Below are 15,553 nucleotides of genomic sequence, written 5' to 3' on the forward strand. Positions count from 1 at the left end.
AAGGTCTGGGTATTCTGACTTCACGTGGGATGCTCTGATGAGGCACACTGGCTCTAGAGTCCCTCGCTGATTAGCCAAGGCTTTGTCCATGCTCAACACCACTTTAACTTCTCCCTTTGCCCAGTCCTGTCTGGCCTCCCTCCCTGTCTCACTCCCTCCCTCCCTCCCTACCTTCCTTCCCTCCCTCCCTCCCTCCTTCCTTCCCTCCCTCCTTTCCTTTCTTCTCTCTCTCTCTTTCTTTTATTTTGAAGAGATTGGGGCTCCGTATGTTGCCCAGGCTGATCTCAAACTCTAGGCTCAAGCTATCCACCTGCCTCTGCTTCCCAAAGCGCTGGGATTACAGGCGTGAGCCACCAAACCCAGCCCTGCTTCTTCTTCTTCTTCTTTTTTTTTTTTTTTTGAGATAGCGTCTCACTCTGTTGCTCAGGCTGGAGTGCCGTGGTGCTATCTCAGCTCACTGCAACCTCCACCTCCCAGGTTCAAGCGATTTTTCTGCCTCATCCTCCAGAGTAGCTGGGACTGCAGGCGCCCGTCACCATGCCCAGCTAATTTTTGTATTTTTAGTAGAGACGGGTTTTCACCACATTGGCCAGACTGGTGTCAAACTCCTGACCTCATCATCCACTCGCCTCAGCCTCCCAAAGTGCTGGGATTACAGGCGTGAGCCACCGTGCCCGGCCTGCTCTGCTTCTTTCTTTGACAACTGTGAGTCCCAATAAAAATCTCACACCCCAAATTATTTCTCAGGATCTGTTCTGGAGAATCCAAATGGTGACTCAGAACTTTTGTCATCTTTTTTTTTTTTTTAAATGCCTGTGGAGCATTCCATGTCCATGATATCAAAACCCATAATTTAGTTAACTAGTCCCCTGTAAATGGATGTTTTCTTTGTGATGAAAGATTTTTTTCCCTCTCATCAGATTGGTCCTTTAAGAGACCCTTCTGTCTTGGAGAGCTCCAGGGCTCAGTCTTTAATCATCTTTTTTTTTTTCCAGACGAAATCTCGCTCTGTCACCCAGGAGGAGGAGGAGGAGGAGGAGGAGGAAAGAATGAGTGAAATAAAAGGTTAACCTCAGAGTACCCATTTGAGGTTATTGGATTTTGGTAGAGGAGGCAATAGAAATGACATAATGCCACTTAATGAAAACTTTTTTCAAACTCTTTTTTGGAGGAAGGAATGAGACAGACTCAGTTGAAGAGATACTTCCAGATTAGAGCTTCCAGATTTAGCACCTAAAAATACAGGAGGCTCATTTAAATTTGAATTTCAGATACATGAAGAATAATTTTGAGGATAATCCGATCTTATGCAATATTTGGAACATATTTATGCTAAACACTTATCCCTCATTTATCTGAAATTCTGATTTAACTGGGTGTCCTGTATTTTATGTGGCAACCCTTCTTCTGGTAAGTCATGGAGTTAACCCACCTCGGAAGATAATGTGATGGCCAGGCTCAGTGGCTCACGCCTGGAATCCCAGCAGCTTGGGAGGCTGAGGTGGGAGGATCACTTGAGCCTGGGAGTTTGAAAGCAGCCTGGGCAATACAGGGAGACCCCATTTCCAATAATAATAATAATTAAATCATTAAAATAAATAAATAAATAAAATGGAGGGATGACGAGATGAAAATATGGATATATTAACAGCTATGTGATTGAACAAATAGAACAAAATGTTAATTGTAGAATCTAGGCCAGGCGTTGGCAACTACAACCAGTGTATTGTTTGGGTTTTATTTTGTTTTATATTTATTTATTTATTTATAGACAGAGTCTCGCTCTGTCACCCAGGCTGGAGTTTCTGTGGCGCAATCTCGGCTCACTGCAACCTCTGCCTCCTGGATTCAAGCAATTCTTCTGCCTCAGCCTCCTCTCTGAGTAGCTGGGACTACAGGCACCCGCTACCACGCCTGGCTAATTTTTGTATTTTTAGTAGAGATGGGGGTTTCACCATATTGGTCAGGCTGGTCTCGAACTTCTGACCTCAGGTGATCCACCCACCTGGGCCCCCCAAAGTGCTAGTGCTGGGATTACAGGCATGAGTCACCACGCCTGGCCTCAGTGTATTGTTTGTAGATGAAGTTGTGTTTGAATAAATTTTTATTGGCACACAGCCACATCCATTTGTTTATAAGTCGTCTGGTTTTTTTGTTTTGATTTTTTTGAGACGGAATCTCACTCTGTCGCCCAGGCTGGAGTGCAATGGCGCGCTCTTGGCTCACTGTAAGCTCCGCCTCCCGGGTTTACGCCATTCTCCTGCCTCAGCCTCTCTGAGTAGCTGGGACTACAGGCGCCCGCCACCACGCCCGGCTAATTTTTTTGTATTTTTAGGAGAGATGAGGTTTCACCATGTTAGCCAGGATGGTCTCGATCTCCTGACCTCGTGATCTGCCTGCCTTGGCCTCCCAAGGTGTTGGGATTACAGGTGTGAGCCACCACGCCCAGCCCACACTTCTAATTTTTAAATTGATTGTTGTTCAGACATGGTGGTTCAGGCCTGTAATCCCAGCACTTTGGGAGGCTGAGGTGGGTGGACTTGAGCCCAGGAGTTGGAGACCTGCCTGGGCAACATGGTGGAACCTCATCCCTACCCCACAAAAATACAAAACTTAGCCAGAAGTGGTAGCACACTTTCGTAGTTTCAACTACTTGGAGTACTAGTAGTTGAAAGTACTTGGGAGTAGTTGAAACAGGATGATGGCTTGAGCCCAGGAGTTGGAGGCTGCATAAGCTGATTGTACCACTGCACTCCAACCTGTGCAAAAAAGCAAGACTCTATCTCAAAAATAAAATAAAAAGGCCAGGCGTGGTGGCTCACACCTGTAGTCCCAGCACTTTGGGAGGTTGAGGCAGGAGGATCATGAGATCAGGAGATCGAGACCATCCTGGCTAACACGGTGAAATCCCATCTCTACTAAAAATATAAAAATTAGCTGGGCACGGTGGCGGGCGCCTGTAGTCCCAGCTACTCGGGAGGCTGAGGCAGAAGAATGGCGTGAACCCAGGAGGCGGAGCTTGTAGTGAGCTGAGATTGCGCTACTGCACTCCAGCCTGGATGACAGAACGAGACTCCATCTCAAAATAATAATAATAATAATAATAATAAATAAAATAAATTGATTATTGTGAAATATACCTTCACAAGAGGATATATAACAAACATATATGGTTTAAAGAAAAAAACAACAAAATAATCCAACAATTGTGCCCCCTGGTATTTACCCAGATGCGTTGAAAACTTATATCTGCACTGGCCAGGCATGGTGGCGTACGCATGCAATCCCAGCACTTTAGGAGGCTGAGGCAAGAGGATCACTTGGGGTCAGGAGTTCAGGACCAGCCTGGCCAACATGGTGAGACCCTGTCTCTACTAAAAATACAAAAAAATTAGCCAGGCATGATTGTGGGCGCCAGTAGTCCTAGCTACTAAGGAGGCCAAGGCAGGAGAATCCACTATTTACTTAAAGAGTCTTTAATAAATTAATTAATTAATTAATTGAGATGGAGTTTTGCTCTTGTTGCCCAGGATGGAGTGCAATGGCAATGGCGTGATCTTGGCTCTCTGCAACTTCTGCCTCCTGGGTTCAAGCGCTTCTCATGCCTCAGCCTCCCGAGTAGCTGGGATTAAAGGCACCCCACCACGCCTGACTAATATTTCTTTTCTTCTTTTTTTGAGACGGAGTCTCGCTCTGTCGCCCAGGCTGGAGTGCAGTGGCGCAATCTCAGCTCACTGCAAGCTCCACCTCCCGGGTTCACGCCATTCTTCTGCCTCTGCCTCCCATTGCCTGGCTAATATTTTGTATTTTTAGTAGAGACAAGGTTTCACCATGTTGACCCGGCTGGTCTTGAACTCTGGATGTCAGGTGATCCACCCATCTTGGGCTCCTGGGATTACAGGCGTGAGCCGCCATGCCTGGCCTACTTATCAATTCTTTTTTTTTTTTTTTTTTGAGACGGAGTCTTGCTCTGCCGCCCAGGCTGGGGTGCAATGGCGGGATCTCAGCTCACTGCAAGCTCCGCCTCCCAGGTTTACGCCATTCTCCTGCCTCAGCCTCCCGAGTAGCTGGGACTACAGGCGCCCGCCACCTCACCCGGCTACTTTTTTGTATTTTGTTTTTAGTAGAGACGGGGTTTCACCATGTTAGCCAGGATGGTCTCGATCTCCTGACCTCGTGATCCGCCCGTCTCGGCCTCCCAAAGTGCTGGGATTACAGGCGTGAGCCACCGCGCCCGGCCTTACTTATCAATTCTTTAACTCAGTCATGTTTGTGAATAGATCCATGGTTTTGCTATTGCAGGCAGGGCTGCTCTGAATAATCTTGTACCGGAATCCTGGGTCCGTTTGTGGGAGTTTCTCAGGGGGATATAAATCCAGGAAGTGAGTTCCTGGTTGTAGGACATGTTCATTTTCACCTTTACTAAATGTGATGGAGGCAGCCTGTTGTAGTTTATAGATTCAGACTCCTTTCCCACAGGGTAAAGTGGGTACCAGGAAGTGGCTGCTGTGCTAGAGATTACATTTCCCAGCAACCCTTTCATCTAGTGGAGGTCATGTGACTAGTTCTGACCAATAGGAGGTACACCAAAGCCATATTGGGATTGAGAGCCACAAGTTGGGGAGGAAGCTCACGTTTTGTTAGTGGAGGCCACATGTTGAGATGGGGGCCACATGATGGGTATGGAGGCCACATGTTGAAAGTGGAGGCCACATATTGGGAGTGGAGGCCACATGTTGAGATGGAGGCCACATGATGGGTATGGAGGCCACATGTTGGGAGCAAAGGGCACATGTTGGAATTGAGAGCCACAAGTTGGGAGGAGGCCCACATTTTGTGAGTGGAGGTCACGTGTTGGGATGGAGGCCACAGGCTGGGATGGAAGCATCATGAGAAGGAAGGAAGGGGCCTGGATTGCTAAATTCTCACTTGCCTGAGCCTTCTGGAATGACTTCACCCTCCATGCTCTTTGCTTATGTGAGATATAACTCTCAGGACACAGATATTTGTTGAATTGTCTTGTTCTAACAGTTTTCCAAAGTGGTTGGCCTCTCACGTTTCTACCACTCCCCCACTTCCCATCCTCACCAGTACTCGGCATCAGCAACTTAAAGAAAAAACTTTCAATCCCAGCACTTTGGAAGGCAGAGGCGGGGGAACACGAGGTCAGGAGATCGAGACCATCCTGGTTAACAAGGTGAAACCCCGTCTCTACTAAAAATACAAAAAATTAGCCGGGCGCGGTGGCTCAAGCCTGTAATCCCAGCACTTTGGGAGGCCGAGGCGGGTGGATCACGAGGTCTGGAGATCGAGACCATCCTGGCGAACACGGTGAAACCCCGTCTCTACTAAAAAAATACAAAAAACTAGCCGGGTGAGTTGGCGGGCGCCTGTAATCCCAGTTACTCGGGAGGCTGAGGCAGGAGAATGACGTAAACCCGGGAGGCGGAGCTTGCAGTGAGCTGAGATCCGGCCACTGCACTCCAGCCTGGGCAACAGCGCGAGACTCCGTCTCAAAAAAAAAAAAAAAATTAGCCGGGCGCGGTGGTGGGCGCCTGTAGTCCCAGCTGCTCGAGAAGCTGAGGCAGGAGAATGGTGTGAACCCAGGAGGCGGAGCTTGCAGTGAGCCATGATCATGCCACTGCACTCCAGCCTGGGCGACAGAGCGAGACTTCGTCTCAAAAAATAAAGAAAAATCTTTTGGCCTGGTGCGGTGACTCATGCCTGTAATCCCAGCACTTTGGGAGGCCGAGGCAGGTGGATCATCTGAGGTCAGGAGTTCAAGACCAGCCTGACCAATATGGGGAAACCCTGTCTATACTAAAAAAAAAAAAAATACAAAAATTAGCCGGGTGTGGTGGCAGGCACCTGTCATCTCAGCTACTCCAGAGGCTGCGGCATGAGAATCGTTTGAACCCGGGAGGCAGAGGTTGCAAAAAAAGAGCTGGGCACAGTGGCTCATGACTGTAATCTCAGGACTTTGGGAAGCCGAGGCGGGCAGATCATTTGAGGCCAGGAATTCAAGACCAGCCTGGCCAATATATCAAAACCCTGTCTCTACTATAAATATAAAAATTAGCTGGGTGTGGTGGCAGGCACCTGTAATCCCAGCTACTCAGGAGGCTGAGGCAGGAGAATTTCTTGAACTCCAGAGGCAGAAATTGCAGTGAGCCGGGATCAAGCCACTGCACTCCAGCCTGGGCGACAGAGGGAAACTCCATCTGAAAAACAAAAACAAAAACAAAAACTAAGAAACTCTCTTACACAACCAGAATTCATTTATCTACTTCAGAAAACGAACACGGACACAATATTATTATCTACTTTATATTCCATATTCAAATTTCACCAATTACCCAATAATGTTCTTTGTGACTTTGGGCATTGTCAGACTAAAATTTTGCCAATCTGTACGGTAACCATTATTGACTTAAACATTGTCTTTAAACAAGTTCACTTTCCAAAAACATTAACGCATACCTTTACTTCAAAAGGAAATTTTATATTGCTCCACTACATGGAAAGCTACTAAATAAATAGAAAGCAGGTATAAAGACCAATACTGCCGGGTGTGGTGGCTCACGCCTATAATCCCAGCACTTTGGGAGGCCAAGGCGAGCTGATCATGAAGTCAGGAGTTCGAGACCAGCCTGGCCAACATGGTGAAACCTTGTCACTACTAAAAATTAAAAAATTAAGCCAGGTGTGGTGGCAGGTGCCTGTAATCCCAGCTATTTGGGAGGCTGGGATAGGAGAATCGCTTAAACCCAGGAGGCAGAAGTTGTGGTAAGTGGAGGCCACACCATTGTACTCCAGCCTAGGTGACAGAGCAAGACTCCATCCTAAAAAAAAAAAATTAAAAAAAAAAAAGAAAGAAAACAAAAAAAGCCCAATGCTAAGATGGGTATAACTCTTTTTTTTTTTTTTTTTTTTGAGACAAGGTGTTACTCTGTGGCCCAGGTTGGAGTGCAGTGGTGCACACATAACTCACTGTAACTTTGACCTTCTAGGCTCAAGCAATCTTCCCACTTCAACTTCCTAAGAAGTTAAGACCACATGTGTGTACCCCCACTGGCCAACTTTTTAATATTTTATAGAAATAGGGTCCCCATGTTGCCTAGACTGTTTTTTTTTTTGTTGTTGTTGTTGTTTTGTTTTGTTTTGAGATGAAGTCTCGCTCTGTTGCCCAGGCTGGATTGCAGTGGCGAAATCTTGGCTCACTGCAACCTCCACCTCCTGGGTTCAAGGGATTCTCCTGCCACAAGAATTGCTTGAACCCTGGAGGTGGAGGTTGCAGTGAGCCGAGATCACACCATTGCTCTCCAGCCTGGGCAACAGAGCAAGACTCTGTCTCAAAAGAAAAAAAAGAAAGTCAGAGAGAGACTGGAAGAGAGTGCACTGTGGCTGTGAAGGTGGAGGACAGGACCCCGAGTTGAGGGACATGGGTGGCCTCTAGACACTCGATAGGGCAGGAAATGGGTTCTCTCCTGGAGCCTCGACCAGGAACATAGCTGTGATGACATCTTTAGCCTGTAAGACTCATTTCAGGGTCCTGACCTGTAGAAAGGTAAGATGGTAAGTGTGTGTTGTTCTAAGTCATTAAATTTGTGGCATCTGTTACAATAACCACTGAGAGCTCACACGCCTCTGTTTGTCACCCTCTCTCTAGCCCCTCCTCTCCTCCTAGCAGAGGCAGAGCTCTCTCCGGGCTCCCACCCACCTGCCTGGCTGCTCTGTCCTCCCCAGTCAGCACCATGATTGCCCAAGTTCTCCAGTCTGGGCTGGGCGTGGGCGCCAGTCACTACCTTACTGCCTGCTATTAAACCCTCGCCAAGATTCAGGATCTCAGCAGCTGGGTCCTGTTCCAGCTATGAGCAGAAAGGGGCCTCAGAGACCATCTGCTCCACCTACACACAGAGCGGAGACTGTTTCAAAATTACTCCATGGGGAAGGAGTCAGGGTCGCTACTAGGGAGCTGGGGTGGCAGTGGTGGGTGGTGTCTGTCTGCCCTCGTGGTCCACCTGGGGAGGGGATTTGGGGGCTAGGGCTGTGGCTAAATGGTGTATGTTTGTGGAGGGGTGCTATACAGAGCCAGGTCAAGCTTTAGTTCCTTTCCTTCCCTTCCTCCCTTCCTCCCTCCCTCCCTCCCTCCCTCCCCTCCCCTCCCCCCCCCCTCCCCCCCCCCCCCCTCCCCCCTCCCCTCCCCCCCCCCCCCCCCCCCCCCCCCCCCTCCCCTCCCCCTCCCCCCCCCCCCCCCCCCCTCCCCCCTCCCCTCCCCCCCCTCCCCCCCTCCCCCCCCCCTCCCCCTCCCCTCCCCCCCCCCTCCCCTCCCCCCTCCCCCTCCCCCCTCCCCCCCCCCCCCCCCCCCCTCCCCCCCCCTCCCCCCCCCCCCCCCTCCCCCCTCCCCCCCCCCTTCCCCCCCTCCCCTCCCCCCTCCCCCTCCCTCCCCTCCCCCCTCCCCTCCCCCCTCCCCCCCCCCCTCCCCTCCCCCCCCCTCCCCCCCCCCTCCCCCTCCCCCCCCCCTCCCCCCCCCCCTCCCCTCCCCTCCCCCCCCCCCCCCCCTCCCCCCCCCCTCCCCCCCCCCCCCCCCCCCCCTCCCTCCCCCCCTCCCCCCCTCCCTCCCCTCCCCCCCTCCCTCCCCTCCCCCTTCCTCCCTCCCCCCCCCCTTCCCTCCCTCCCCCTCCCTCCCTCCCCCCTCCCTCCCTCCCTCCCCCCTCCCCCCCCCCCTCCCCCCTCCCCCCTCCCCTTCCCCTCCCTCCCTCCCTTCCTCCCTCCCTCCTTCCTTCCTTCCTTTCTTCTTTCCGCCTTGCCTTGCCTTGACTTGCCGTTCCTTGGAGACAGAGTCTTGCTCTGTCCCCCAGGCTGCAGTACAGTGGCACAGTCTTGGCTCACCGCAACCTCCACCTCCCAGGTTCAAGCGATCGTCGTACCTCAGCCTCCCGAGTAGCTGGGACTACAAGCACGCGCCACCACACCCTGTTATTATTTTTATTTTTATTAGAGACAGGGTCTCACCATGTTGGCCAGGCTGGTCTTGAACTCCTGACCTCAAGTGATCCGCCAGCCTCGGCCTCCCAAAATGCTGGGATTACAGGTGTGAGCCACCATGCCCAGCCCCAAACCCCTCTTTTAAAAACCTAAATCAATACTTTGTAAAATTATGGTAAAAGATACATAACAGGAAACTGATCATTTTAATCATCAAGTGCACAGTTCAGCAGCATTAAGCACATTGACATGTCTGTGCAACCGTCACCACCGTCCCCTCTGGAACTTTCTCATCTTCCCAAACTGAAACTCTGTCCCCAAGAAACACTCCACATCCCCCTCCCCAGCCCCTCATACCCCCCATTCTACTTCCTGTCTCTGTGACTCTGAGGACTTTAGGGACTTCCTAGGAGTGGGATCACACAGGATTTGTCCTTTTGTATCTGGCTTATTTCACCCAGCTTGATGTCCTCAAAGTTTATCCATGTTGTTGCCTGTGTCAGAACTTCCTTCCTTTTTCAGGGCTGAATAATATTCCATGGTATGGATGAACCACACACATTGTGTTTATCCATTCATGTACTAATTAAAACTCTAACTCAATCCCTTTAACAAAACAAAACAAAAAAAAGATTTTTAGGCTGGGCACGGTGGCTCACGCCTGTAATCAGCACTTTGGGAGGCTGAGGCGGGAGGATCACCTGAGGTCATGAGATCCAGACCAGCCTGGACAACGTGGTGAAATCCCATCTCTACTAAAAATGTAGAAGTTAGCTGGACATGGTGGTGGGCGCCTGTAATCCCAGCTATCGGGAGGCTGAAGCAGGAGAATCACTTGAACCCGGGAGGCGGAGGTTGCAGTGAGCCGAGATTGCGCCATTGCACTCCAGCCTGGGGGACAGGGAGAGACTCGGTCTTAACAAAAGAAAAAAAAAAAAAGATTTTTAGGCCAGGTGCAGTGGCTCATACATGTAATCCTAGCAGTTTGGAAGGCTGAGGTGGAAGGATCGCTTGAGCTCAGGAATTAGAGACCAGCCTGGGAGACATAGTGAGAACCCGTCTCTACAAAAAAATAGAAAACATTTGCCTGGCCTGTAGTCCCAGCTACTTGGGAGGCGAAGGTGTGAGGATCACTTGAGCCCAGGAGTTTGAAGCTGCGGTGGCCTGTGATTGCACCACTGTACTCAAGCCTGGCAACAGAGTGAGACCGTCTATCAAAAACATTTTAAAAAATTGGAATAATTATAAACTTTCAGGAACCTGCAATAATAGTATAGAACAATCCCAGGTAACCTTCACTAAGTTTCTCCCAGTGGTACCTCTTTTATGACTATACAATTTCACAACCAGAACGGTGACATAAATATGACCTATAGGCCATATTCAGATTTCAACAGCTTTTCCCATGCATTCATGTGTTAGGCAATTTTCTTTTCATATTCTCAGAAAAATGGGAGCAAATCTATGCAATACTATCACATGTATAGATTTGTGCAAACACAACCACAATTTTTTTTTTTTTCTCGAGATGGAGTCTCGCTCTGTCGCCCAGGCTGGTGTGCAGTGGTGCGATCTCGGCTCACTGCAAGCTCCGCCTCCCGGGTTCACGCCATTCTCCTGCCTCAGCCTCCCGAGTAGCTGGGACTACAGGCGCCCGCCACCGTGCCCGGCTAGTTTTTTGTATTTTTTAGTAGAGACGGGGTTTCACCGTGTTAGTCAGGATGGTCTCGATCTCTTGACCTCGTGATCCACCCGTCTCGGCCTCCCAAAGTGCTGGGATTACAGGCTTGAGCCACCGCGCCCGGCCATTATTATTATTAGTATTACTATTATTATTATTCTTTTTTTTTTTGAGAGGGAGTCTCGCTCTGTCACCCAGGCTGGAGTGCAGTGGTACAGTCTTGGCTCACTGCAACCTCCGCTTTCTGGGTTTAAGCAATTCTCCTGCCTCAGCCTCCTGAGTAGCTGAGATTATAGGTGTGTGCCACGACACCAGGCTAATTTTTGTATTTTTAGTAGAGACGGCGTTTCACCAAGTTGTCCAGGCTAGTCTTGAACTCCTGACCTCAAGTGATCCACCTGTCTCAGCCTCCCAGAGTGCTGGGATTACAGGCATGAGCCACCGCGCCTGGCCCAGTTCAGTGATTGGAATGCAGGGCAACATAGCACCACAATTTATCTTTCTTTCTTTTTCTTTGTCTGTTCTGTTCTTTTCTTCTTTCTTGAGTCAGAGCCTCGCTCTGTCACCCGGGCTGAAGTGCAGTGGCATGATCTCGGCTCACTACAACCTCCGCCTCCCAGGTTCAAGCGATTTTCCTGCCTCAGCCTCCTGAGTAGCTGGGACTACAGGCACCCGCCACCACGCCTGGCTAATTTTTTATATTTTTAGTAGAGATGGGGTTTCACTGTGTTAGCCAGGATGGTCTCGATCTCCTGACCTCGTGATCCGCCCGCCTTGGCTTCCTAAAGTGCTGGGATTACAGGCGTGAGCCACCGCGCCCGGCCCACAGTTTATCTTTCTATGGAAACATCGTGTCAGCTCACTAAATCTTCACAACAGGCCCGAGAGGGCAGTACCATCATTATTTTCACCACCTTACAGGTGAGGAAACTGAGGCGTCAGACAGGTGGTGTGGCTTGCCTGTCTCTATCATTTCCTAATTGTGTGATTTATGGTAAGTTCCCTAACTTCTCTGGGCTTTAGTTTCCTTGCTAGTGATTACTAGCAAGAGATAGGATCGCATGAGCTCAGGATTTCAAGGCTGCAGTGAACTATGATTGCACCACTGCACTCCAGCCTGGGCAACAGAGCAAGACCCTGTCTCAAAAGAGAAAAAGAGGCCAGGTGCAGTGGCTCACGCCTGTAATCCCATCACTTTAGGAAGCCGAGACGGGTGGAGTTCGAGACCAGCCTGGCCAACATGGTGAAACCCCGTCTCTACTAAAAATACAAAAATTGGCCGGACGTGCTGGTGGGTGCCTGTAAATCCAGCTACTCGGGAAGCTGAGGCAGGGGAATTGCTTGAACCCGGGAGGCGGAGGTTGCAGTGCACTGAGATCATGCCATTGCACACCAGCCTGGGCCACAAGAGCAAAACTCTGTCTCAAAAAAAAAAAAAAAAAAAAAAAAAAAAGAAAGAAAGAAAGAAAGAAAAAAGAAAAGGGATAACAATAGTTCCTGGCGCTTAGGATTTTTTTTTTTTTTTTTTTTTTTTTTTTGAGACAGAGTCTTGCTCTGTCACCCAGGCTGGAGTGCAGTGACACGATTTCGGCTCACTGCAAGCTCCTTCTCCCGGGCTCATGCCATTCTCCTGTCTCAGCCTCCCAAGTAGCTGGGACTACAGGCACCCGCCAACATGCCCAGCTAATTTTTTGTATTTTTAGTAGAGACGGGGTTTCACCGTGTTAGCCAGGATGGTCTGGATCTCCTGACCTCATGATCCACCCACCTCAGCCTCCCAAAGTGCTGGGATTACAGGCGTGAGCCACCACGTCTGGGGTAGGATTGTTAAGAACATTAAATGAAGGCTGGGCAAGGTGGCTCACGCTTGTAATCCCAGCACTTTGGGAAGTTGAAACAGATCACAAGGTCAGGAGTTCGAGGTCAGCCTGGTCAATATGGTGAAACCCCATCTCTAATAAAATACAAAAGTTAGCCGAGTGTGGTGGCGGGTGCCTGTAGTCCCAGCTACTCGGGAGGCTGAGGCTGAGGCAGGGGAATGGCGTGAACCCGGGAGGCAGAGCTTGCAGTGAGCGGAGATCGTGCCACTACACTCCAGCCTGGGCGACAGAGCTAGAATCCATTTCAAAAAAAAAAAAAAGAACATTAAATGAGATGATACTGAACATCAAGCACTTAAAGAAAAATAATAAGTAATATAATTAATTAGTTATTAAATTATATGTTAATTAATTATTATATAACATTATTATATTAAAAATAATACACTAAAATATTTAATATATAAAATATTTTTAATATGGTAATTTTATATTTTGATATAATATTGCTATTATATAATAAGTAATTACATAATAGTATTGTTATTCACACTTTTGCTAACTGCTTGCTAAGGCCAGGCTCTTTTAATTATAATAATAATAATTGTTATTATTCCCACAAAGTTGACTTAAAGTTCAAGGCCAGCTTCAGTAAGAAAACTCACTACCATCCATCGAGCGCCTACTCTGACATAGGCAGTGGGCTAAGCCTTTGACATGCTTTATCTCCGTCTTCCTTTGTTGAGGTTGGTTCTGTCACCATCCTCTCCGTATGACAGGTGAGCAAAAAGAGGATCAGAGAGGTAAATTCACTCGCCCAAGGTCACACAGCTTAAAGCAGAGGAACTCAGGCCAGGTGAGTTGGGTCATGCGTATATAATCCCAGCACTTTGGGAGGCTGAGGTGGGCAGATGACCTGAGGTCAGGAGTTTGAGACCAGCTTGACCAACATGGTGAAATCCTATCTCTACTAAAATACAAAAAAATTAGCTATATGTGGTGGCGGGTGCCTGTCATCCCAGCTACTTGGGAGGCTGAGGTAGGAGAATCGCTTGAACCCAGGAGGCGGAGATTGCAGCGAGCTGAGATTGTGCCACTGCACTCCAGCCTGTGTGACAGAGCCAGACTCCATCTCAATTTAAAAAAAAAAAAAAAAAAAGGCAAGTAGAGGAACTCAGCATTCAAACCCAAGCCTATGTCACTCAGAGCTTTCCGCAACCCTTGGAAGCCAGGACTGCGGATCCTAGACCTGAAACCCCAAAGGTTTCCTCTCCTCACAGAGGCTTTGAAGTGGCTTCTGGTGGAAGATGGGACATTCTGAGCAGATGAGGTCTTCACTCTAAGAGTTGGGGGCCTCAATCCAGCCCAACTTTCCCTAGCCGAAACAGGAAGACAGAGGTCCTTAAAGGCGAAATGAATGTCAAGGTTACAGAGACAAGGATTTCAGGGGAGCTGAGCTGAGCCCACTGGGGTAGGTGTCCAGCTGCTGCCCCAACCTAGGCAGCAGCAACGTGTGGCTTTGGATGGTGCCAGGGCAGTAAAACCTGAGTTCAGAGCCAGCCTAGGGTTACCATCTGTGTGCCCTCTCAAATGACTGTGCTCCGTGTCTCTGTTTACTCGTCTGTAAACTTGGGATAGCCATGCTACTCATCTCAATGGACTCTACGTTATTATTTTTGAATGACAGTTCTAAAAACAGTCCCCTCCCTTCAATCCCAGCATCTTGGGAGGCTGAGGCGTGAGGATCACTTGAGCCCAGGAGTTCGAGACCAGCCTTGGCAACATGGCAAGATCACGACTTTACAAAATATAAAATAAAAAAAATAAAAAATTAGCTAGGCATGGTGGCAGACTGTGCCTGTGGTCCCAGCTGCTTGGGAGGCTAAAGCAGGAACGTTGCTGGAGCCCAGTTGTTTGAGGTTGCGGTGAGCTATGACTGTGCTACTGCACTCCAGCCTGGCTGACAGAGCAAGACCCTGACTCTAACAAATAAGTATATAAAAAATAGTACAGATGTGGTGGCTCACGCTTGTAATCCTCGCACTGTGGGAGGCTGAGGCAGGCGGATTGCTTGAGGTCAGTAGTTGGAGACCAGCCTAGGCAACATGGTGAAATCCTGCCTCTACTAAAAATACAAAAATTAGCTGGGTGTGGTGGTGGGTGCCTGTCATCCCAGTTACTTGGGAGGCTGAGGCAGTAAAATTGCTTGAACCCGGGAGGCGGAGGTTGCAGTGAGCTGGGAGACTGCGCCATTGCACTCCAGCCTGGGCAACAGAGTGAGACACCATCTCAAAACAAAAACAAAAACAAAACGAAATAAAACAAACAAACAAAAAAATTAGCCAGGCATGGTCGCAGCATGTGCCTGTAGTCCTGGCTACGTAGGAGGCTGAGGCAGGAGTATTGTTTGAGCCCAGGAGTTTGAGGCTGTGGTGAGCTATGATGATGCCACTGTACTCCAGCCTGAGCAACAGAGCAAGACCCTAACTCTAATAAATAAATAAGTACATAAAAGATAAAAACAGTTCCCTCCACTGCCCCCCACCCCAATTCCTATTCCTGGGGAGTCTGGATGGGAGGCCTCTTCCCTGCGTACTCCTGCCCCCTGCCCTGCCTGGACAGTGCTAGCGCCATGGCTTATGCCCAGGGCTGCTCTCACTGCACAGCCAGGCTGCCCTGGTGCAACTGGGGAGCGGCCCAGCAGGTTTTTCCTCTCAGTCTGCCTGCCGCGGGGCACCGGGCTGTCCTCTCCCCGCCTCACCAGGGCCCGGCCTTCCCAAACTTGCCTTCTCCTCTCTGCCGGGCACAGCCGGCTGGCGGTGGCCACTGAGACAAGATGCCTAGCATCTTCGCCTATCAGAGCTCCGAGGTGGACTGGTGTGAGAGCAACTTCCAGTACTCGGAGCTGGTGGCTGAGTTCTACAACACGGTGAGTGCGCGGGTGTGTGAAGGACTCTCTCCAGTTGCCGGTTCGAGTCCCGGTTCCTCCCCATACATCCTTACTGGGGAATCTTGCTGGAGTGGTTCCCCTGTCTGAGCCCTAGTTTTCTCATCTGTTAGCCAA

The 15,553-nt window shown here is 49.6% G+C and overlaps 2 protein-coding genes across 3 annotated transcripts in view; one reads left to right on the forward strand and one right to left on the reverse strand.

The window, feature by feature from the left end:
- Positions 1-15,553, reverse strand: part of TRIP10 (thyroid hormone receptor interactor 10) — a 550,254-nt gene that overhangs the window by 392,054 nt on the left and 142,647 nt on the right. The window lies entirely within an intron of this gene.
- ACER1 (alkaline ceramidase 1) overlaps positions 1-15,553 on the forward strand; it is a 48,059-nt gene that overhangs the window by 10,778 nt on the left and 21,728 nt on the right. Inside the window, exon 1 of one of the 2 annotated variants that reach the window (XM_050770758.1) lies at positions 13,118-15,418. The exons of the other annotated variant lie outside the window; for it this stretch is intronic. Within the exon in view, the coding sequence (XP_050626715.1) occupies positions 15,326-15,418 (93 nt within the window). The 5' untranslated portion in view covers positions 13,118-15,325. Of the gene's footprint in view, positions 1-13,117; positions 15,419-15,553 lie in introns of those variants that run through there. 2 annotated transcript variants of the gene reach the window in all.

This window comes from Macaca thibetana, chromosome 19 (genome assembly GCF_024542745.1).
Source record: "Macaca thibetana thibetana isolate TM-01 chromosome 19, ASM2454274v1, whole genome shotgun sequence".
In the NCBI taxonomy this organism is placed as follows: domain Eukaryota; kingdom Metazoa; phylum Chordata; class Mammalia; order Primates; family Cercopithecidae; genus Macaca; species Macaca thibetana.